Here is a 23,239-nt window from a genome sequence, read left to right as displayed (position 1 = left end):
GAGGGAGAGGGGAGGTGGAGAGTTGAGCTAGTAAACAAATTATGATATAAATATAGAGGTTAGGTAGTGAGAGAGATGTGAGATAGAGAGAGAAATGAAGTAGAAACCTTAGGTAGTGGTGTGGTAGAGAGAAGGCAGACAAAGGGGTAGAGAGGTGAGGTCAAGAGATGGAGAGGTGAGGTAAGGAGTGGTATGAGTTAAAGAGAGATGAAGTAGGTGGAAAGACATAGAGCAGTGAGATGGAAACAACAGTGATGTTCAGGGAGAGGATTGAGGTGGAGAGAGAAATGAGGTTGTGTCATAGAGGTAGAGAGAGGTGGGAAATATAGAGCTGCATTGAGAAAAAGGTGATGTAGATATAATCTTGATTTGACCTTCAGGGATAATGAGATGTGAATCTGCTACAAACTGTGGGGCATATTAGCAAGAATCTCGTTAAAATTATCGCTGTTTTAGCGGCAGGAAACTGACGCTAAAACAGCGATAATGGGCGTGCTAATATGCATTTTAGAATTCCAATAGTAGCCCAGGTTAGACGTGCAGGACATCTAACCTGGGCTTCTATTGGAATTCTATAACGCATATTAGCAAGCCTATTATCGACTTTTTAGTGGTAGTTTCCAGCCGCTAAAACGGCAATAATTTTAACGCGGTTCTTGCTAATATGCCCCTGTCTTTTTTTCTTTCTGAGGGAACTTGAAACCTATGTGCTTATAGAAGGTCTGACAAATTATGAGGGATCTGGTGGCCTTTGTAAAATTCACAAAGAACTGGAAGCACTGGGAACACTGAGTTACTATAGGTTAGTTGATTGGGGGCACTTGATATGCAATGAACTCCTGCATTTTACTCAGGATCTTATGTCCTGAGTTCAGGATTAACTGGAAACTAGGACAGACCTGCATCAGAGGAAAGTTTGCAAAGCCTGGAAGGAATCCACAGTTAATTGGTGAATTTATTTTAAGGAAGTACCCCCACAACACCCTTTCTCAAGGGTGAAATCATTGCGACCTGCCCTGAAGATTCCAGGTTGAAAATATATATATATATATATATATATATATATATATATATATATATATATATATATATATATATATATATATATATATATATATATATATATATATATATATATATGTTTTAAAAACAACGAAAGAAGACAATATCCCCTCCGCAACAGGAAGTAACCAATTTGATTGTGAATCTTTCACAACACCAACTAACAGTTGAAGAACAATCTGTGTTGAATAAAGGCTTATCATTCTGCCCCGAGGCCCATTTTGACTATCCTCAGGTGAAAATCGATCTATACAAGTTTGTAAGAAAATTGAAACTAGCGAAAATGCATGCCAACAAAGTGATATCTAATAACATAAATAACACAACAGAACAAGCAAGAGAGGAAGAATCTACAATGACCATTGAACAATTACCTGACTTGAGAGAGACATTTGAATTGATGTTCAATCCGATGGGTGAAACATTAACGGATTCACAAATGCTGGAACAAATGAACATTAAAACTAACCAAAGCAAAAACACTGGATTAAAGAAAAAGTCTCGATTCTATCCAGTCTTATCACCAGGGAACAAAATTGATCTGTTCTCAGATGCAATGACAGAGGAAATTGATAATCTCGTGAAGATTAAGGATAATAAAAGAGAAAATCTGTCTATTAAAGAACGTAAGGCAATTCAGAATCTGATGGACAATGAAACAATAACGATTAAGCCCGCCGACAAGGGTGGGAATATCGTTATTATGGACACTAGTGAGTACATCAAAGAGGCTGAGAGACAGCTTAATATTGAACATCATTACAGTAAACTTCAATCCAATCCAATATCAAGAATGACGTCGGATTTAAAAGAACTACTACAGAGTTGTCATGCAAAAGGGTTAATAAATGATGAGGAAAAGAAATTTATGACAACTGAGCATCCAATTACTCCATGCATTTATTTTTTACCCAAGATCCACAAGACACTGATTAATCCACCAGGGAGACCGATTGTCTCCTCATGCAGCTCATTATATGAAAATGTCTCAAGGTATGTCGACACCTGTCTTGCACCAATTGCCCATAGTTTGCCATCTTATTTAAAGGACACCGGAGACTTTCTTAGGACTCTAATGGATGTGACATGGGATCCGGGCTATCTTTTAGTGACAATCGACGTGGTGTCATTATATACATCGATAAGACACAGCGTAGGCTTGTAAATATTTCTTGCAACAACGAAGTATCAAAGAATTTGATCACACGTCAATGCTGCTAAGTATGATAGAACTATGTCTCATGAACAATGTGTTTCTTTTTAATAACGATCTGTACAAACAGGAATGCAGTACGGCCATGGGAATATCATTTTCCCCAAATTACGCCAATGTCACCATGGGATGGTGGGAAAAGACAATTGCATGGAACGATACCAACCAGGATGAATTAGATCGCATAATTCTGTGGGTCAGATATATTGACGACCTTTTTCTAATCTGGAATGGCAGTGATGAACAATTTCAAAGATACTTTACCAGATTAAATGACAATGAGGTTGGTCTACAATTCACCTGCTCAACAAACAAGAGAGAAATAGACTTCTTAGACACCAAGGTCTACATCTCCAATGGTAAACTTGAAACAACTCTGTTCCGTAAAAAAACTGCAACGAATAGTGTGCTACATGGCACCAGCTTCCATCCCAAGGCACTATTGAAGAGTATTCCGTATGGAGAGTTTGTACGTTTAAAAAGAAACTGTTCAAAACCAGAAGATGCAGAAAAGCATATACATGAAAGCAAAGTCAGATTCCAGTCAAGGGGATATAAAGATTATGTCCTGAAAAACTGCAAAAACAAAGTGTATAAGATCAGTAGAGCAGAGACTCTGGTTAAGAAGCCTAAACCCCCACAAGACAACGATCCCCCAAGATTTGTCACAACGTATAGCAAGGAGAGCGGAATAATTGCCAAAAAAATGAAAAAATATTGGCATCTAATAACCAGTGATCCGGACATAGGCACAATGGCTGGCGAACATCCCTCCTTCACGTATAGAAAAAATACTTCACTGCAAAATCTATTGGTGAAAAGCTTTTTCCAAATTAAGCAGCAACCGAAATGGTGGACAGAACAAAACATAGGTTTCAAGCCCTGCACCTCATGTAAAGCGTGCAAAATAGGAAAAAGAATGAAAAGTGTGGTGGAACCGGATGGTAAAAGCATGCCTATCAAGCAATATATCACGTGTACATCAAAAAACGTGGTATATGTCATCGAATGTAGATGCGGAATGAAGTATATAGGATGCACCACATGCATGCTCAAAAAGAGGATACTGGAACATATCCGTGCTGTGAAAAACTCCAACATGCTGTATGCCACAGCGAAGCAGCTGAACACCTGTCAAAATGGGGACTGGCGAGCAATGAGCTTCTATGGATTAAAAATGCTCACTAAACTAGAGAGAGGAGGGGACACAATTAGTCTTCTTCGACAAATGGAATCACGTCTCATTGTTCGGTTCCGTACAAAGCATCCCAAAGGGATGAACTTTGGAGAAGATCTCCACATACACCTGGAGTAAAAATGAACTTATCCGGCCAGAAACGATGTAAATAGGGGTACTATACCCGAAACCGTAAAATATAAATTTTTTAAGGTAAAAATACTTTGAAAAACCATGCCCTAAGTGAAACAAATGTTGGACGCAATGTACTACACATTGACAAATAGGAACACACCAGTCCTTTGTTTGTTGCAATTGTTTTTAAATACATTTTTTCATGAACTACGTATCCCATAATGCCACCTCAAGGCAAATGTGGGGCAGTATATAAATGAAAACTAAAAAGGGACTTGCTGACCGTGAGAAAAGCCGTGAGGCTGAAACGCGTCGGTGGGGTCTTGTGAAGAGAAATAAAGCTTCTTAAAAGTATCCGGTTGTGCCGCCCCTCATTGTGTTTATAAATGTTTTATTATTTTTAGACTAAATATTGTGCAGTTCACTAGGACAACCTGTTCAACCAAGCAAGGTCTTGATCCAATGACTGCATAACCATGTCCTATCCAGAGTTTTAGGAAGTCTTTAAAAATTATGACCGATGTACCTTGCAGAGACAATCCAATATCAAAGAACTCTCAATGTGTACAGATTCATGTCTAATCCCACTGAGCATTTGAAAAGAACCAATGATAATTGTAAATTTGTGCGTGGAAGTTTCGACCAGGAGGAAAAACCAAAATCAGAGAGTCGTGTGCACTTACAGGTCAGCCTTACATTGTAGCCTTGTCTCACTTGAACCTTTTCATTCCAGATGTCTGGACTGTCCTTTAGTCTGTCCCAAAAGATATCAGACCTTCTGGAACCCTAATTCAATATAGCCTTGAGGTTGGTCTCACAGATAAGAATCCTTTTACGGGGCAGAGCCATAGCTTACAACCAAGGTATGGCGGCTGTTGGTTTGGCTTCAATTCTTTTAGGGTTGCTTAGAAAATTTTCATTACTTTTCTATTTACTAATAATTTTAATGTAAAAGATTTTCCTATGGATTTTCTATGACAAGTTTTTTCTTTTTCCCTTAATCTTTGTAAATTCTTACATATTATTTGTCATTGCTGTTGGAAACACGTTTATCTATTTAGTTAAACTTAGTAGCGACATTAACATTAATTATTTATCAGATCTATTGAATTTTGGTTGGTTGCTACTCAGATACCTAACCCAATTTTCGGAGGGATGCTTTGCTGCTCAGGTCAAGCTACTAGGTATATATGTATGTATGTGGTATTTCTATAGCACATACCTACCCACAAGGCAGCAGAGCGCAGTGTGTTAATCCTTTTGAGAAGGACCTTTCAAGTTCTAGTGGTAAGGCACACTCCTTATGTCAGGAGAGGTACTCTGTGACAAAAGAACACAATCACTTTAGCAACCATACATGGATGCTTTACAGTAAACTTGAGCATGCTTACCATTCCCCCGCCTTCAGTTACATGTGACATATCGCCATAATCCCTAAACCCAGTTGCGAATACCACCACTGAGTTTACCCTTTCACTCTCTGTAAGGTAAAATTAGACTTAGGTGAAACATTTCTCCTATACAAAAATGGTTAATTTAGAGAGTTATTTGGGGTGTGAGTCTTTGGGGAAAATGTCTAAAAAGAATTACTGAAACAAATTTGAGTTCACTTACTAGTGATTTGAACATTGACCCCTGTGCTAAATCCTAAGCACCATATTGTCAGTTTCTTCACTGATGATAATGATCCTGTTTACTGTTTTTTATGTTGTTTTACTTTACACAACTCTCAAAATGTTCCTCTCTTCTGCTAAAACATCCTCATTTAAATTCAAATTGTAAGGGTTGCTTGATAAAAGGAGAAACCAAACACGAGAGGCGCTGAGCTACGGCACTAACCTGTGATCTCTGTATTAGTCTGAAACAACTGGAGTATTGAGCGGTGGTGAGAGAATGCTGGCCATAGTCACGGCAAGGGAGGTGTGGTGCCATCAGCTAAATTACCAGGTTCCATGGGTCAAGGTTGTAAAAGGTTGTCTTGTCGGGGTGTTTTTCCAAGAGTGGTTGCAAGCCCCAAAATCCCATTTTAAACCTTCCTTTGAAATATTAATTTATCTTTATGCAGGCCTTATCGACCATAAGGTAATGTGCAAGGTGTTTCAAAGTAGGACACGTAGGAATTTAATGTGAAACATGTCCTTACAGTGAAAAAGGCCCAAAAGCTACTTTCAGTGCAGCAAGGTTGGCTATTCCATAAGAAAACACTGGGTTACAATATTATATTTAATAATACTAGTTTTGGTTCCATAACAGCTAGAAAAAAAATTAAACAACTATTTTTAATAGTTATTCAAAGTCCAATGTAATAGTAACATCATGTTTTAATAACTATTAAGGAACAGGCACTTTTAGAACGTTACCTTTTGCCTGCCTAAAGTCTTCCATAGCCCATTTGCATGAGCTCTAACTTTCGCCTATTGCAGGTGAATAGCCCCCTTGATGAGGTGTGAAAGTTGCTCCCATAGCAGGCCAAATGCTATGGGTGTGGTGAGGTGCCTTTGTTCCCTGGGAAGGATAACCAGTGGGCTGTGGCCAGAAACTTGATTAACGCCTTAACCGCCGCGGTGCGGGTGTTCTAAAGGGTGGGCGGGACTCCAGCACTAGGGACTAGGGAGGGCCGACGGGAGCACGCAAGCGGTTAATATCGAAGAGGCCTTCCCTGTCAAAGACAAATGGTTGCTGACAATTGGCCAGGGTTCCTCCTATGTCCCCAGTGCCAGGAAGGTTCCAATCTCAATGGACCTTTTTAGGTTTCGCCTGGGGCCGGAGCTCCTAGCTCCGCCCAGGAGAAATCTTATGTCTCTACAGTGTGGGGCTTAGTCCCGCCTCTGCTTTCATTGGCTAGCTCCATAAATGGAGGCTAGCCATTGGAACAGAGATCTGTCCGTCATGGCCGGACCAGATTCGTGGGCGTTCCCGAGATTTTTTCCATCCCCGCCTCTGCAATGTCGTCATCGCGGCCGTGGGCGGGGTTTATTTTTTTGGTGCGTCCATGTTTGTGTTCTCATTCCGCGGCCGACCGCCAACGGAGGAAGCCTTCCCGACCCCTCTCCCGCTGTCCGTTCCCGCCCCCCCCTGTCCGTGTGCTTCATGTCTTTCAGAGCGCACATTATCAACGGAGGAAGCCTTCCCGACCCCCCTCCCGCTGTCCGTCCCCGCCCCCCCTGTCCGTGTGCTTCATGTTTTTCAGAGCGCACATTACCGCGGCCGTGGGCGGGGTTGCCGAAATGCCCGCTCCATGCTGGGCCTCCGTTGTTCCCCAGGTGAGTGCTTGTTCCGTTTGTTTTCCGTCTTTGAGTGTGTCGTCTCTGTTTTTTTGGTGCATGGATTTTCGTTTTCCTTTGTATGTCTCATGTCGTCTCCCTGTTATCCAGTGAGAACACGCAGCTTCTGGACAGTATTTCGTTTCTCTCTGCTCACAGTTCTCCCGGCGAAGTTTCTCCGTGCTTGAAGTTTGGCGATTCGTAGATAACTTCCCCTTTGTGCCTTTCGTAGAAGTGATCTCTACTGTGTGCGACACCCTCACATGCACACTTCCCTCGGGTCATCTATATGGCGACTAGTTGCGTCTAAGCTTCTAGCAATGGGTTTTATTTCATCAGTGAGGCACTCTGGGAGTTGTAGTTTTGGTTCCGCTCCCACTGCTGTGTCCGCACGCACACTTAGTTAGCTCACTCTAAGTGGTCGAGGAAGTAGCTTGAAAAGTGTGACTGGGCTGGGTCAGCGCGGACACAGAAGTGGTTGGTATGTGACCTGTTCGCCCTGTGACCCTCCCCTAACCTGCCCCCACGGCGCTCCTCCGGTGCAGTGACCTTTCATGCATGGCCTCTCCTGCAACCCTCTTTGCTGCCAGGACACCTGACAACTTGCTGCTGACCCTGACAAAGGATGTGATTATTCCTTTACGTGGGTAGACACTCCCCAACAATCCAGTTTCTTACAGCTGTCTTAGTGTTTTTGGCAATGTGTTCCTTGAGGATTAGGCTGGTATCCAGGGTAAATCCAGGTGACTTAGCATCTGGTGAAAGTTGGGGTTCGAAACCATCAAGGTTCATGTCACTGTTTCATGTTTGTGATGTTTCTTCATTGGTGTTTCTGGGAAATACCAGGAATTCTCTCTTGCTAGGGATGAGCTTCAGGTAGGCGCTGAAGATCCAAGTCTGTATGATGTGCAGGCAGTATTTGAGGCACTGGATGTCTGAAGCAGAGGAGACTTTCAATTAGAGTTGTATATCATTCATGTATTAGTGAATCTGGATGCTGGTATCAGGGAGAGTACTAAGGTGCTCCATTTACCGTTTGAAAATGGTGGGGATATTCTTGGGGGTACTCACATCAGGGCCGGCCTAAGGCATGTGCAAGCTGTGCACCTGCACAGGGCCGCCAAACCCCAGGGGCCGCCACGCCAATATATATCCTTAGATACATATTTGCGTGGCGGCCCCTGGCAGGGATTTGGCGGCCTCGGGCCCCCTACCTACACTCCCTGCTCATGGCCTCCGTGACTAGGGGCGGATTGGCAAGGCGGGCATTCGGGCATGGGCCGAAGGGCCGGTGCCTCAGTGCCCTCTGTGGGCCATTTTTTTCTCCCCTGTCCCAGTCCACAGAGAGTGAACTAGGAAAGGGGAGAAAAAAAAACGGCCCACAGAGTGCACGGAGACAGACAGAGAAAATAAAAGCAGCATCACTGTTCGGCCGGACAGCGATTGTCAGCTGTGGCCTCTCCTTCACCCCTGCCCTGCCAAGCAATCAAGCTGAGGCTGGGCTGGGGAGGGGTGATTGTTTGCAAGAATCGGCCTCCCTGGGGGCCTGGTGTTTCTCAGGCCTTTGAGCCATTTTCACCTCGGCCCCCCTGGGGCCTATGCAGCCCAGAAACGGTGTTAGTATTAACACCTCGCCCACAGCCCTTCACATTCAGGGCATAGTGGGCGAGGAAGAATGGGTCTTGCTGTGGGGGCCAGGTGATGTTTGGTATTTATTTATTTTATTTATTTAGTTATGCGATTTTATATAGCGCGGACTTTACCCGAAGGTGTCAGAGCGCCCCACACTAGGAACAGCAATAATACATGAGGAGAAAAACTACAAGTGGACAAATTACAAAAGCAAACGGTAAGTTATATGAATCAAAAGTGACAATAGTGAGCAACCAAAATACATGAGGTAGCAATCAGTACATTACAGGAGGAAAAAGTGATATGTGTGCAGGTTACAAAAGCGTATAAAGTACAAGTAGAGGTATAATACTGCAATAAATGGCAGACACTCCAGCACAAGAACAAACGTTACGTAGGCAATGGTGGCACTTGTGCAAGTATCTAAAGCAAACAAAAGTGAGAGGTAGCATACAGTGTGATACCAGAGAAAAGTGACATGTGCAAGTTACAAAAGGGTAAAGGGGCCTTGCTATTTTTTTTAGTTGCTCAGCATGTAGGCCATTGTCACCTTGGCCCTGTGTCCTGTGCAAGAACAGTATCCTCCCACTTTCATTCCTTGTCTGCGCAAATGGTGTTTCATGAAAGGGCACGCCCCTTGAATGTGGGCCACGCCCCTTAAATATGGGCCACGCCTCTTGAATGTGGGCCACTTTGTTCGTCAGTGCCCGGGCCGAATTGTGATCCCAATCCGACCCTGTCCGTGAGCCTAGAGCCGGCCCTGCTCACATGAACAAACTGTTGTCAGTTCGAAAGCTAAGTGGAGAACCACTGAAGGATGTTGTCGGTGAACCCATTTGATGCTTCAGTATGCATTTGATGGTGAGATGGTAGACTGTCAAAAGCAGATGAGAAGTTAAACAACATTGTGAGGCAGGTCATCTACATCTGTGCTCCAGGGACCATCCTCTATGATTTGTAATGTAGTAGTCATCGTGCTGCTCCATGATCTGTAGTCAGACTGATAGTCATGTAGGGTTAGCATAAATGTGATTTTGGAGGGGAACATAAACCTCAAGGGAATCGCGCAGGCCCCCCTCCTCTGCTGCTGCGCGAGGCGCGCGCATGCGCTTGTTTTCTTCCATTCCATCCATTTATAGGAAGGCAATTCTTGGGAAACATCACTTCTTAGCTCTCGTGCATCAGTTAATGGGGCCTCCAGTAGTGCGGTGCTACCTTTGCGCAGCACTGCACTGCACTTTAGAACGGGCCGGTATATTGTCGTGCATTAGGGGGTTAATAGAGCTCAACGCAGATATTCTGCTGCGGCCTGCCAAGGAGATGCTTATCTCCCTACAAATGAATTTCAAAAACAAATGGTAACAGCTAAGAAGAGCGCACAGCAAGTCCAGGTCAAAGTAATTAAAAGATTCGTACAGTGGTGCTCAGGAGGATGCGGGGATGGTTATCACACCCCCAGCAGTAAACCACAGAGGCGGTTTAATAAACTGTATACTTGTCTTCCGAGCACTCAATTATCACATTCAGTCTTGGATATGTAATTCTTCCAATTTAATGTCCAAAATAAATGCACTCCAATCCAAGTTCCATCATATAATTCGATACAGCCAGCACGTGTTTCGTCAAGTCTGTTTAGACATATGACTTCTTCAGGGCAACAAATCTCCCTAATAGTTCCACATTAGTCTTCTGGCCCGGTTAAATCTTATCAAGGCTCCACAGTCGAGATCAAGTTGTCTCATGCAATATCGATCAGTCATAAAATAGAGTAAAAGAAACGGGTAGCGTTGTGTATCGCTAGGTCTGGGTGTCCTTCGATCTACCCTCCTCCACCGGGTCCCTACAAATGAACATGCATATTGTGGAACGGAGCGCGGTCCACCTCATTGAAAGAAGGAATGGAGGCGTGAAACAGACTGAAGCTCTTCGTGCCCACATTTGCGCTTCTAGGCACTGAAACTGCAACTGTGTGCTGAATGAATTTGGTTCAATACCATGAAGAGTGGCACATTGGGAGTTGGCCCCACCCAACCCCAATGCCAACAACTGCACCCCAGAGAGTGGAACCTCTGCCACAGTTTCCGCTTTGCATAAGTGCTGGGCAGTTGCTGATGGATTCCCGTGCGGTGGCAAGAAGAGGTGAACGGCCACTTGGGGCCCGTCTTCACACACTGGAATGTTAAAGTTTCTATGGCATCCACTGCTGCTCACAAATCAACTGCAAATTACAGTGTATAACCGTGCACAACAAATTGTGAACTTTCATTTGTGAATACAGCTGCATTGCACAGGAACCAGGTTTATCTTTATTTTCCTATTAAGATCATGCATAGTTCCATCTATAACAATGCGTTAAATGTCAATATTCCCAAAAATTCTTTTTAAAAGACGATGCTGGAATCTGCAGATTTACAGCAATCTCGAACATATTGTTCACCCTTTTTACAATTTGGCTCAACTGCCCACGGTGTACTTGTAATCTCCATCATGCATTTAAAACACCTTTAAGTATCATAGCTGGACATGCTTATCTGCTGTAAGGAAAGTTTCATGCATTAGAAGTGTTTTTTAGATTCATTCACATTTAAAGCTAAACTAAATCAACACTCGTAAATAAATGAATGAATAAATGAATGTAGTTTCTGGGTGATACTAAATGTTCGTAATTGTAAAATGTTGAGCTCCATGCCCTACAATAGAGATCAAAGAATACAGAAAATAAGCCTCTCGTGTCCTGACAAAAAGTACCAGTCAGAGCGATGTCGGGAGACACAGACTCACTGTTTGTTGTATCGCTAACAACATTAATCAGAAGCGTGCACCATGGCGACAGAACGCAACGTCGCTTGGCATTCCAATGCCAAGCGATAGTTAAATGGATACATCACTCACCCTTAAAATAAGAACGCCACTCTCGCCCTCAGCTGTGATTAATGTACAAAAAGATGAGGAACACAGAACACTTGGTTGCCCAGGAGACAGTGGCGTTAAGCGATAACCCACTGCTTAGTTAAGATGTAGTCATTACCTCAACCCCTGCTAATAATGAGTGGCACTGTGGCGTAAGCAGTGATGTCACAGTTCAGAAGGAGGTTTGGAATGTGAGATGATGGAGAATCTTTGCAAAGCCCACAGGGTTGAAGACTGACACACCAGCCTTATGGAGATGTCCTCAGAGGAGCAATGAACTAACAACTGCGACAGTACTCGGTCCTCTACGAAACCCGAAAGGCATCACTAACCTGCCTTTAAGAAGTGTGGCTCAATGGTTAGAGCGGCAGACCCTGATGCAGAGGTCTAGCCCGGGACCAGGGTTCAATTCCCCGCCTCAGCGGGTCTTGGGCTCAAAATTTCACGGACCTGATAATTCTCGCCTCAGTGCCTATTCCAATCATGGAGTCCCACTCTGCAACTCTGGGCAATAGCTTGCTTAATCTCCACAACGGGGCCCCCACAACGCTAAGGATGCCTGGCCTCCACCTTGGGGGTGCCCAGGAGTGGACACCTCACAGGGAAAGCCAGGATGGGTTCCACAGCGGTATTCGTACAAGCGCCTTGAGACCCTTGCGGGTGAGTAGTGCGCTATACAAGTATCAATTTACATTTTAAGACTTGAATCAGAACAGCTGTGAACTAACAAGTCTGTGTTCTCTGAATGACATAACAAATCACTGACTTCATAAGCATCATCTGCTACAATATCAAAGCGGCGAGGGCAATTTACTGACCAGCGGCCCTATTGAAGGAGGGAGCACGGTTCGAGGCTGCCAACACTAGTATCAGATCGCCCACGGGGAGTGACAGCAACTGTTCCAGGTAAGGGTGAAAGGAGTTGGCTTCAGGGCTAGAGCGTCTACTTCAAATCTCGGGAAACGGGTTTGAGTCTCGGCAACGACGCGCAACATCCTGTGATTCTGTGCAAATTACTTAATCTCCCTGTGCCTAACATAAATTAAAGTGTCCTCCTGTAAGGCAACTGCTGCTTGTGTAAAGCTCCCCGAAACCGCCAGTTCAAGTTTGCGCTATATAAAACTCCATAAAAAAGACAAGCATTGGCATAGCAATTAGGTCTCGCCTTTGGGACCTTATAAGTGTTTAGCCATGCAACAGTTAATGTTGTTGCAGTAAGGATATTGTGCTGCATAACTAAATACTTATAAGGTCCCAAAGGCTCAATCTCTAGTAATTCCCAGAATTGACTATGGGAGTGTCGCACTCTGTGGTCTACCCAAATCAACAACCGCTCCTCTCAGAGCCTCTATCAATACAGCCGCTAGACTCGTCACAGGCACCAAACGCAACTGCCACATCTCCCCTGACCTTCAGGCCCTCAACTGGCTACCTTTTGAGGCCAGGATCCAGTTAAAAATCACCTGTATTACACATAAGGCACTTCATCACAAAACCCCGAGATACCTAGCGGAGAAACTTGTTCTCTCAGGCGGCAACAGGTCTACCAGGAGCTCTAACAATCTTCTTCTGAAACCTCATCGCTTCTCCAAGAAAAAAACATACAATCGTACCTTCTCAGGAATTGCACCCACGGAACGCTCTACCCCCAGAAACGAGACTTAACCCATCTATGGCCTATTTAAAAAAAGAAGTGAAATCAATTCTCATGGCCAAATTCACTTGAACTTGTCCTATACATTACTGTAGCTATGTACTAATCTTTAATTGTTCCCATTGCTTACTTTATTCATATATGCCACTGTACCTATATTTATATGTGTTTTTATACCATTACCTATACTTGATCTGTAAAGCGCTCTGATACCCGCAAGGGTCTTGTTCGCGCTATACAAAACTGCCAAAATAAATAAATAAAATAAAAATAAAGGCGAGACCTATTGGCTATGCCAATGCTTATTCAATGATCCTGCTGATAAATGGTAGGTGAATGATGGGCCGGTAGTGGGCAAGGTCCTACCATTCCAGCGCTTTAGGGGTAGGAGGATCTGGCTTGTCCTAAGAGTTTCAGGGAAGATTCCTTGAGTGAGGGATGTCTAGACAATGGTCGGCAGGGAGGAGAACTTCAAAGAAGGATGATGATAACACATCATTTTCATCAAAAGTGGCTTTGAGGGAGTTGAGTATGTTGGCGAGATCTGCGAGAAAAAGGGCTTTGAAAGCTGACCATTGTAGGATTCTACGGGAAGGAGTGGTTTTGTTGTGGTTGATGTACTATCAGATCTTAGTTTTTAATTGAAGAAGAGGTTGATGGCATTGCACTTTTCTGTGGAGTGAGGAATAGGTGGCTCTGGCAGTGCTAGATTGCCTTGAAAAGTGTTTTGCTTCTGCTGGTGGCTTCATTGATGGCATTGCTAAAGTAACATAGTATAACAGTATACTACACGTGACCCAAAATTCCCTTACTAAAATTGATTTATCTCTGTGGTTCCTTCTCTTCGTGGAGTGCCTGGAGCTCAGTCACAGCTTATTTGAAGACTGTGGCTTCTTACATCTATAGTTTTGATTTAAGATTCCCAGCACCTGACTTTGAGTACAAACCTCAAACCCAATTCATTCTTGTACTCTAGTCCGAGCCCGTCTGTACGAGCACTGTATCTGCAATCTGTAATATCATAAGGCCCACCGCCATTGACGCAACATAATATAGCAAGACGCTGAACTTGATGATCCAGGGAGTTCTTTATAACTCTACCTAACACACAGTACCACATGAATTACTATGATTTTATTCACATTTCCTATACTGATACAGTTCTGTATTTTATATCTACAGGGAGACTCCGGACCACATGGGGAGCCAGGATCACCAGGATCCAGAGGGAAATCAGTAAGGCTAATGCTCTGTTGTGTCTGCTATTGTATGTTGCGTAGTTGGAAAACTTGGAACACAGCGCTCGCTCATGTATGCCACTTCGGATTGAATTTCTTCAACACATGCACTATCTTTAAGAAAGCTCTAAAAACATGGCTCTTCGGCCTCCCTTAGTGACTCTCGCTTGGCATGGTCACTCCTTATAGGCTGAATGCACTGCTAGCGCCGGGACACTTCCGTTGGAGGTAGCCGCGCGCTTTATTAGCTGCAATAATAATAATGCAGGTTAGTCAATCGTGACTAACATTAACACATGTAAGTTACTTGGTAGTGAAGTGCGTTAAGACAGGAATGATCACCCATAAGTCATTTGGCATTATGTTTAATTTGCATTTGTATGCCACCTGGGATTGAGCTTCTTCAACACATGCATGTTGCTCAATACAAAGATCGTCGGTACATATATTTTCCTTGGCAATGAAGTTCATCAACACATGCTTGTTACTTGTTATTGAAGACATATCATCACATGTATGTTGCCTGGCTGAAGACGGCTGATAGCCAGAAACCGGTCCTAGGATGCTTGATTCCGGTCCAGGAAAGACATGGCTTAGCAGTTTGGGCTGGACTGTACCCATGAGGCACAGGGTCAAGACTGATTTGCATATGGCCATGTCTGAACTGGGGTGGCTTGGTGAGCAAAATAACGATGGATTAAACCCAGATCTGTGACTGGGGTGAATGTTTTGCCATTGTGCAACATTCCATCCATCATCTTGTGTGTTTTGCTGGTAGTGAAGTGTGGCACAAGAATAAGCATGCACACGTCACTTGGTAACATGTTTAATTAGGATGTGTACATCACTTGGGGTTGAGGCTCTTCAACAAATGCATGCAACTTCATATTGTAGGTCGTCAGCACATATATGTAACTTAGTTGTGAAGAGTGTCACCAGACTAAGCACACAAAAGCCACTTGGTAACAGTAATGGTTAGCGTGTGTATGATGCTTGGTATTGAAGATCATTCACACATCTGTGCCATTTGGTATCAAATCTCATCTAAAGGAGGTTGATACTTTACATTGAAGCTCATTAAAATGTGTCTACTCCTTCATACTAAGGCTCTCCAACACATGTATGTCACTTGGTATTGAAGAGCGACCCATCAGTACAAGTATCTCTTGAAAAGATGTCCCAGATAGAATATTGTTTTTTTCTAACCTAACCATGGCTAAAGTGCTAACATATTCTATTTCTATAGTTTAAAAAAACAAGTCTTGATAATGTCATTGGAAATTTAAATACACTCAGAGCCTTCAAGCCTCACTCATTGAGAGTGAGACTCTAACATTTTGCTCTTGCAATATTTTGTGACTCACATCAGAGCACTGCTCTCTACTTCTATTGTAAGATATGAGCCTCCTTTAATGAAATGGTATTGTTATTTTATTTATTCTGCTTTTCTTTACTGATGTCACTTCTGGTATTGCCACATTTTGTGACACAATTTCCTGCGAGGTCACATTTGCATCCCGATAATGAGCACATAGTCACCAGCAAGGTATAAGGAAAAAAGCCCAATTGTCATTGAAATAAAATGTAGCACTAACGCAAACTGATAACCTACCAGCAGCACCAGAGGAAGGATGGCGCTATAGGTTTGGAGCAGGGGCGATGAAGAAGTATGGAAACCAGCTGACCATAATGTCAAAAGGTGAAACGTGTACGGTGAAAAAAGAAATAACAATTGTTAGTAGTATCTTTATTTAGCGAAAACGGAGATACTTAAAAGTGTCCTTATTTTTCACTAATTATTTGTGATTCTTCGTTATTAATCAAGGTTTTTGTTAAAATCGCTGTTACTGAATAACGCATATCACTGAGGCTTGTCAAAACATGCACGTCACATGTTACTGAGGCCTGTCGACACAAATATGTAAATTACTTTTTAAGCTTTTCAAAATGAGTGTGTCACTTTCCACTGAAAACTATCAACACATGTATGTGCCTTGCACTGAATGCTACAATAATAACATTTCTATTTTGTTTCTTTTTGCACAGGTGGATGGTCGGAGGGGAATCCATGGGCCAAAGGTACTACATGTAAACATATTTTTACATTTTGAAGATATATCTGTGCCATGTTTCTTTTTCATTTTAAGTTTTCAGAAAGTTGAATTGAATTTGTATTTATAGAGTGCAATATTCAACAAAAATTGGCTTCTTGGTGCAGGAGAGTGCATAAGTCAAAGTTCAAAACCAGAGCCACAAGTTAGTAAGAAACCACTAATTAGCAAAATAACAAACTTTTCAGGTACCTAGATCATTCTCAAATCATCCATCATCTCCTCTAGGGCAGATTCGGGGCCCTACCGGGGTAAAACCCTAGGGGCATATTTACTAGAAACTGGTGGAGCGTGGCATTACACCAAAATTGGTAACGCTGTGCTCCATCAGTTTGAAAATACAGGGATGCGCCATATTTACAAGAATGCCGCACACCTCTGCGTTTCCCCCAGCGATGGCAGTAAAGAAGCTGCCTACCCCAGCGCAGGCACCCTTGCACCATATTGCAAGGGCGCCTGCGCTGCAGTGGTAATTGTTTATGTGCAGGAACGGACACCTTCCTGCACATAAACAATCTTTACAGGCGATTTGCTCTATCTATGTGTTCTGCTGAATGCAGCACATATGGAAAGAGCAAAATATGAAGAGAAATTAGACATTTCTCCTCATATCACCGGCTTAAGACCAGGTATTTCCTGGTGATATTTTTGGCACTGTCCCATACCTTGTAAATATGGGACAGCATAAAAAAATCAATGGGTGGTGCAGCAGAACACTCACTGCAACACCCATGACACGCCCCTTTCATGCTAAGCGCTATGTGAATAGGGACATTATTTACAAGGCGGTGTTAAGTGGTTTAACACCGCTTTGTAAATAAGGCAAAGGACTTAACGCCACCAGAACGTCGGAAAAAGTGACGTTCTGGTGGTGTTAACTCCTTGTAAATATGCCCCAAGCTTCAAGGGAAGTTAGATCTCTGTGTTTATTAAGATTAGTCAAAAGCTGAAAAGCTAGAAATTGTGTTATCAGAGCCTGAGGAATGTTGGTGGTGTGGTAACAGGCTAAATTGACAACATCCCATTTGGGTTTCTTTTTACCAATGGAGAAACAACCATGATTTCACATCATTGAGGAACTTATTTTAATTACATAGTAGTTCCAATTTCAAAATGGGCCCCTTCATACGGGGTTTTACTTAATTAGGAAAAATACTGGGCTTACGGGTAAGAAGTTACTGGCTCACCTAATCAATGCTGATGAAGGCGAAAGAGTGAAAAGAACGATTACAAATTGGGTGAGAACTCAGGATAGTGAATTTGAAAATATTCTGAGCATTCTTGTTATTAGATTAGATCTACATTTTTCCCTTTCGTTGGTGATCTTTCACCTTCTAGAGACACATTTCTTTTGGTGACCGTGTTGTGTACTAGTTTTTTAGCACTTTGGTTTGTTCGCTCCCAGGACTAGTCGAACAATGAGGATTATTATTATTATTATTAGGGATATTTGTAAAGCGCATGGTTACGCAGCAAGCGTGTCCCCGCGCTGGAACTGGGGCTAAGAGACAGAAGAAGGGCGGCCTAATTAATTTTGAAAGAGGTGCGTTTTAAGTTTCTTTCGAAAACTCAGTTCTGAAGGGTCCAAGCGCAGGTTGGAGTAATCCTGAGTAATAAGGATTTAGCCTTATGGCTAGAGCTGTCAACCCTCGAAGCTGGGACCCAGGTTCGAGTCTCAGCAACGACGCTCAACATCCTGTGATTCGGGGCAAATCACGTAATCTCCCCGTGCCTAACAAAAATGAATGTGTCCTTGTGTAATGAAACTGGTGCTCATGTAAATCGCTCTGATACCTGATATCTTTGGGTCTAGTTCACGCTATATAAAACTTAAAAAGAAATAATAATAATAACCTTCTGGACATGTCACATTCTGTGTGGCAGGGACAAGCCCAGGGCAGAAAAGTAAATAAGACCATGAAGAACTCAAAAAATTCTTGTCAAGCATCCAGAGAATGCCAATGATTAAGGCCCACTTTGTGGGCTTGCTGGTAATTCAATGAAAAAAGAAAAGAGTAATAGGTTTACGGGGCATTATACAGTGATGGTAATTACTGTCGCTCCTCCCTGTCGGGGCCGGTGCCACGTAAATTCTTTACTACTCTGCTACCTAAAGCAAGGGGATGCCAATGAATTAGTAGTAATGGGGGGAATTGAAAAATGACATGCTTATTTAATGTCAAATGTAACTTTTATTATACAAATACCACTAAATATCGAAAAGAAACATGAAACACATGTAGTTATACATTAAAATCTTACATAAAATCAGAATGAATTCAACACAGGTTATACCGTGGCTCAGTGGCAACAACTACAAATTGCATTTTTGCTAATACATCAATAGCAGATATACAATTGTGGGTACTATGCTTAATACAATGAGAATGCACTGATGTATCCCTCCATCTTAAGAACAATGCACCCCTTCATCTTAAGAACAAAACACAAACAATCAATGAATGGCAAAATATTTTCTTTTCCAATGAATTTCACAGACAGTTACTCCTGTTCATATTTAACAAGCAGCACAGTGCTACGTCCTAAACACTAGCTGGCAGATATCTTGGCAACCCTAGTCCTCAGTTACTCTTCATCAACACAGATATGCAAAGGACGAAGAGTAGTGTGAGGATATTATTAGACCTTCCGAAGCCAGAGAATGAGATAGAGCTGAGGTCAGGTCTATTTTTCACTTTTCAAGGATGTGGGTTGCCCACATATACACTCTCAGCGAAGTACAACCCATAAGTTTATCACCTGGGGACTTCCTAGGGTGGCTGGACCACTATTACAGTGTTCAACTCTGCTGTACATTAGGTATTATGGAGAACATTACAGTACCAAAGTTTTAGGACTCTAAATATACATTCCTCTTTTTAGGCACAATATACACATGTGTTTATAGTATCGTCCAACAGGCAGCCATTGTAGATGAAGGTGGGCTGCTACAGACCATGCTATACCTGCTCAGTGGTTACATACATCAAGACATTCGCTTTGACCTCTATAAACGCAAAATGCATATACCATATCTCACTGTATGCATATGATTGTGTTGGACACTAATGTTATTTCTCTCTTCCACAGGGAGAAAATGGAGCTCCCGGTTTTCCTGGTGATCCAGGGGCAGAAGGAATCCCAGGACCAGAGGTTTGTTTTGAAGTTTGACACTCAGCTTTAGGTCTGGCCAAGCCTATCTCTTGTGTTCAATACACACGGCATGAGCTTAAGTAGCGCTTTTCAAACCATTGGCTTGCTTGGGGGTGCCCCCTCAGCTATTAAGTCACATCTTGGATCCACCCACTATCATGGAATTGTCTTTTCAGGCGTATACTTTGGCCTCCTACGAAGTGATTTCATTTAAATGTACGAGTGACTGTTTTACAACTGACGTGCAAGCTATTTTTGACAATCAAAGACACACTAGATCACTTTACAGCCAAAAAAAATGAATTGCCAAATGATCATTCTTCTAAAAGTTTCCAATAGGACGTACTTATAACTTAAAATGCAAGCTAGACCTATTTGTTTTGTCAGTGTGTGTTCATGTTGCCAGTCATGTATTGTGGGTGTGAAGTAGAATCTGTGGGGAGACATGTTTCCTTCTACTTACCCTATTCCTATTTGACCTGCTCGGGTTATGCATCGCCACCATACATTGTATTGTATTGTATTGCAATTATATAGAGCTTTTTCAGCGAGTAGCACACTACTTTGGAACCCGTATAGGATTAGTGGTGAATTAGTATAGTGTAAAAAATCAAAGTAATTTAAGTGGTGGATATGTTAGTCAGTTATTTGGATTGAGAAGGATAGTGGAGGGATAGAAGAGGGAAAAAGTTTGCATTTGCATAGCGCTTGCTACGGGTGTTTAAGCGCTCTTTCGGTGAGTAGCATGCTACTCGGGAACCCATAAAGGATTAGTGGTGAATTAGGAGAGTGAAATATGAAAGTAATTTGAGTGGGGGTCATGCATTTAATCATGCTCAATTTCCGATGTTGCTTCCCAGCTTCAGACCTAACTGGGCTTACTGTCTCCAAAGGCTAATAATGCATTGTGCACCCCTCTAAACCTTTACCACCACTCCAGACTGCAAGATCTAAAAATTGAAATCAAAGGCTTTGCCACTGCTTGTTTCCTTTCTGCACCAGATGGGCGCAGGTGTAGTGGTCATAATGGAAAGATTTTATTTCATGCAACAACAAAAAATAACATCCTTAGACGATTGTGTGGCAGCCATCTTCAAATAGTTTTTTTAATGCAAAACAATATTAATTCCACAGTGTCTGCCATCTTCAGATTTAAAAAAAACGAACTTTTTTTAAATGTACCATTCCAAGATGACGGCGTGTGTTTTAGAACGGTAAATTAAAACACAAAATACTGTGGTGGGTGCAGTGCAATGGGGTGTGGGGGGAGGACTAGTGACCTGTGTGAAGTCGCCAGCCCTCATAAAAATAATAATAAAAACATCTCGAAGGAACAAAAATAGTAGGGAGCGGAAGGTTATAGACAGGGGAAGGGTAGGGTTATGGTGCTTTGAGAGGGGGGCCAAGAACAATCAACTAGTAGCTGTGTGCTGCTGCCAAACTATTGTAAAAGGAAAACAGTTTTAAAAAAGTTAGTAAATGAAAAAGTAAAGTGGGAAGGATGGGGACGAGAACAAGGAAATGGATGCACTCCTGTTGCTGGAAGCCAAATAAGAAAAATAGTTTCCACACTTCAGCAATGGAAGTCAACTAACCAGAAACATAATAAAGCACAAACACAAGATTAGAGTTCCCATTGGGTAAGCAGTATGGAGCTGAGATATATAAGAAAGCCATCGAATCATGAGCAGTGGTTGATGCAAAACCCACTCTATGTACAGAATAGTGTAAACAGTAGGTCCTCAACAACATAAAACTATAGCTGTCAGTAGGTCGAGACAATTAAAAATTAAAAATTATTTTGAAACGTTTACATTTTGATTAAAAAAGGATTACACTAACTTGCAATAAGGTAAATCGTACCTGAATACTGCAAGGCTTGGAATTGTGGTATTGGGGATGGATTATCAATGAGGAGTAAATATTTGCAAAAATATGTTTTGTGTTTATTTTATTTTGTAAAGAAAATATGTGGTTTGAAATTGATACAAAAGGCAGATTGATCTAAAGCTAAAGTGGAATTAGTGAGGAGTAAAGCATTAGTATATGTGTCCCCTTAGCCCTGTTTTGTAATGGTGTTATTCTTTTGCTGGTACTAACCTTAATTCATAAAGTGTTGTGTAGCCTCTTCCTCCCTTCCTTTCCAGTGTGTCTCTTTCTGACTGCTCATACATTCTCTTCAAATGTTTGTCTCTATGGTTTATGGGCCACCTCTTACCTTTCCCTTCTTACATTTAAGTTACAAATTAATAGTGCATTAGGAGTGCCTGCGTACACCGACAAAAGCTGGATCCATTCATATTTTCAAATTAAGCTCTGGCTCTATAAATATTTCCCACATAGCTTTATTGCATGTGCGTTTATCTCATGCGCTGTCCTGAAAACATGGCAAGGGTCTGGCCCCAGTGGACAATGATGGACACCATTGGGAAGGTTACTCGCCACAAATTATCCATTCACATTTTACATTTAGTTTTGTCTCTGAGTCGAGACATGGCATAGCCATACTGCAAATTACTCATATATATACCAACATAGAAAGGAGAAAGGGTATTTACTCATCAACATCCGGGGACGCTCTCCAGTGACCAATTTGTAAAGGCTTGAAGGACAAAGTCGAATATAGAATTATAGATATAGATGGGTAACAGTGAAATATGGAGATGTTTTTTAACAAGGGCTGTCAATGACATCAAATTAACAACAAGAGCGAAGCTCGAGTTATGATGTTACTCATAACTCCTAGATGAAAAACATCCCTGTAATTCACTTTTTTTACCCATCTATAATTTTATGCAATATATGGTCCCCAAAATCCTCTTCCCCTGCTTTCAACTGCCAGGCTATGGCAAAGGAGTAATGGGGGAGCCACCATACATAACATGGCCCCTTCTATCCCTGTCCCAAAGGTATAAATAAAAAACCTTACCTGTCATAGTTGGCCAACACCAACCAACTTCCTTGCCTTCCTTACCCCTCCTGCAGCTATGCATCCTGCCTTTATTTAAAGCAGACAAGCAGCGCTGCACCGACAGGCTGTCGAGAGCCCTCTCAGACTGGCCTGGAAGATCTTTATGACATCACAGCAGTGGATACCCAGTTTTGTTATCTACTGTTGCTACATCATAGCAGTGAGTTATCAGATTTAGAAATTGAACTAAACGAGGAAGGCTCTTGTAGTGTATGAAATGATAAATGGTCAGGTAGATTCTTGAAGCTCTTTATTTCAAGTAAGATGAACAGGAGGAAAACCCCACCAGGAATAGGATGGTCACTGCTCAGCCCTCTCTCATCAACTGTCATTCCACATCCACACCAGGCACACTAACATTCTATTCACTCTGTCATCCAACATTCAACATTCCATACAGACATCACATACATACTGGCTGAGCAGGAAGCAAGGAGATAACATAAAGCACAACATATCTCCTTTTCTTCAACGAAAAATAAACACAATAATATAATACATAGCGTAAGATAAAACTTGCAATATATATGCATATTCAAAATAAGACCAGAATGAAATAGACTAAGTAAATATGGGTAAACACAACCTAAGCAAATATAGCTAAACGCAACCTAAGCAAATATAGCTAAACGCATCCCTTTCCCTTGGGAACATCGAAATTGTAAAATGTAATAGTACCAATGTATGTATAAAATAACTGCAAAGAAGGTACAGTTGAAG

General features: G+C 42.1%; 1 protein-coding gene across 1 annotated transcript in view; it reads left to right on the top strand.

Moving 5' to 3' along the window:
* The window catches only part of COL6A6 (collagen type VI alpha 6 chain), a 633,605-nt gene that overhangs the window by 501,501 nt on the left and 108,865 nt on the right, over nt 1–23,239 (top strand). Inside the window, exons 21-23 of the mRNA XM_078663886.1 lie at nt 14,229–14,282; nt 16,331–16,363; nt 19,486–19,548. Of these exons, the coding sequence (XP_078520012.1) occupies nt 14,229–14,282; nt 16,331–16,363; nt 19,486–19,548 (150 nt within the window). The remainder of the gene's footprint in view (nt 1–14,228; nt 14,283–16,330; nt 16,364–19,485; nt 19,549–23,239) is intronic.

Source organism: Lissotriton helveticus, chromosome 10, assembly GCF_964261635.1.
Source record: "Lissotriton helveticus chromosome 10, aLisHel1.1, whole genome shotgun sequence".
Lineage (NCBI taxonomy): Eukaryota > Metazoa > Chordata > Amphibia > Caudata > Salamandridae > Lissotriton > Lissotriton helveticus.
This window is presented reverse-complemented; position numbering and strand designations above follow the sequence as displayed.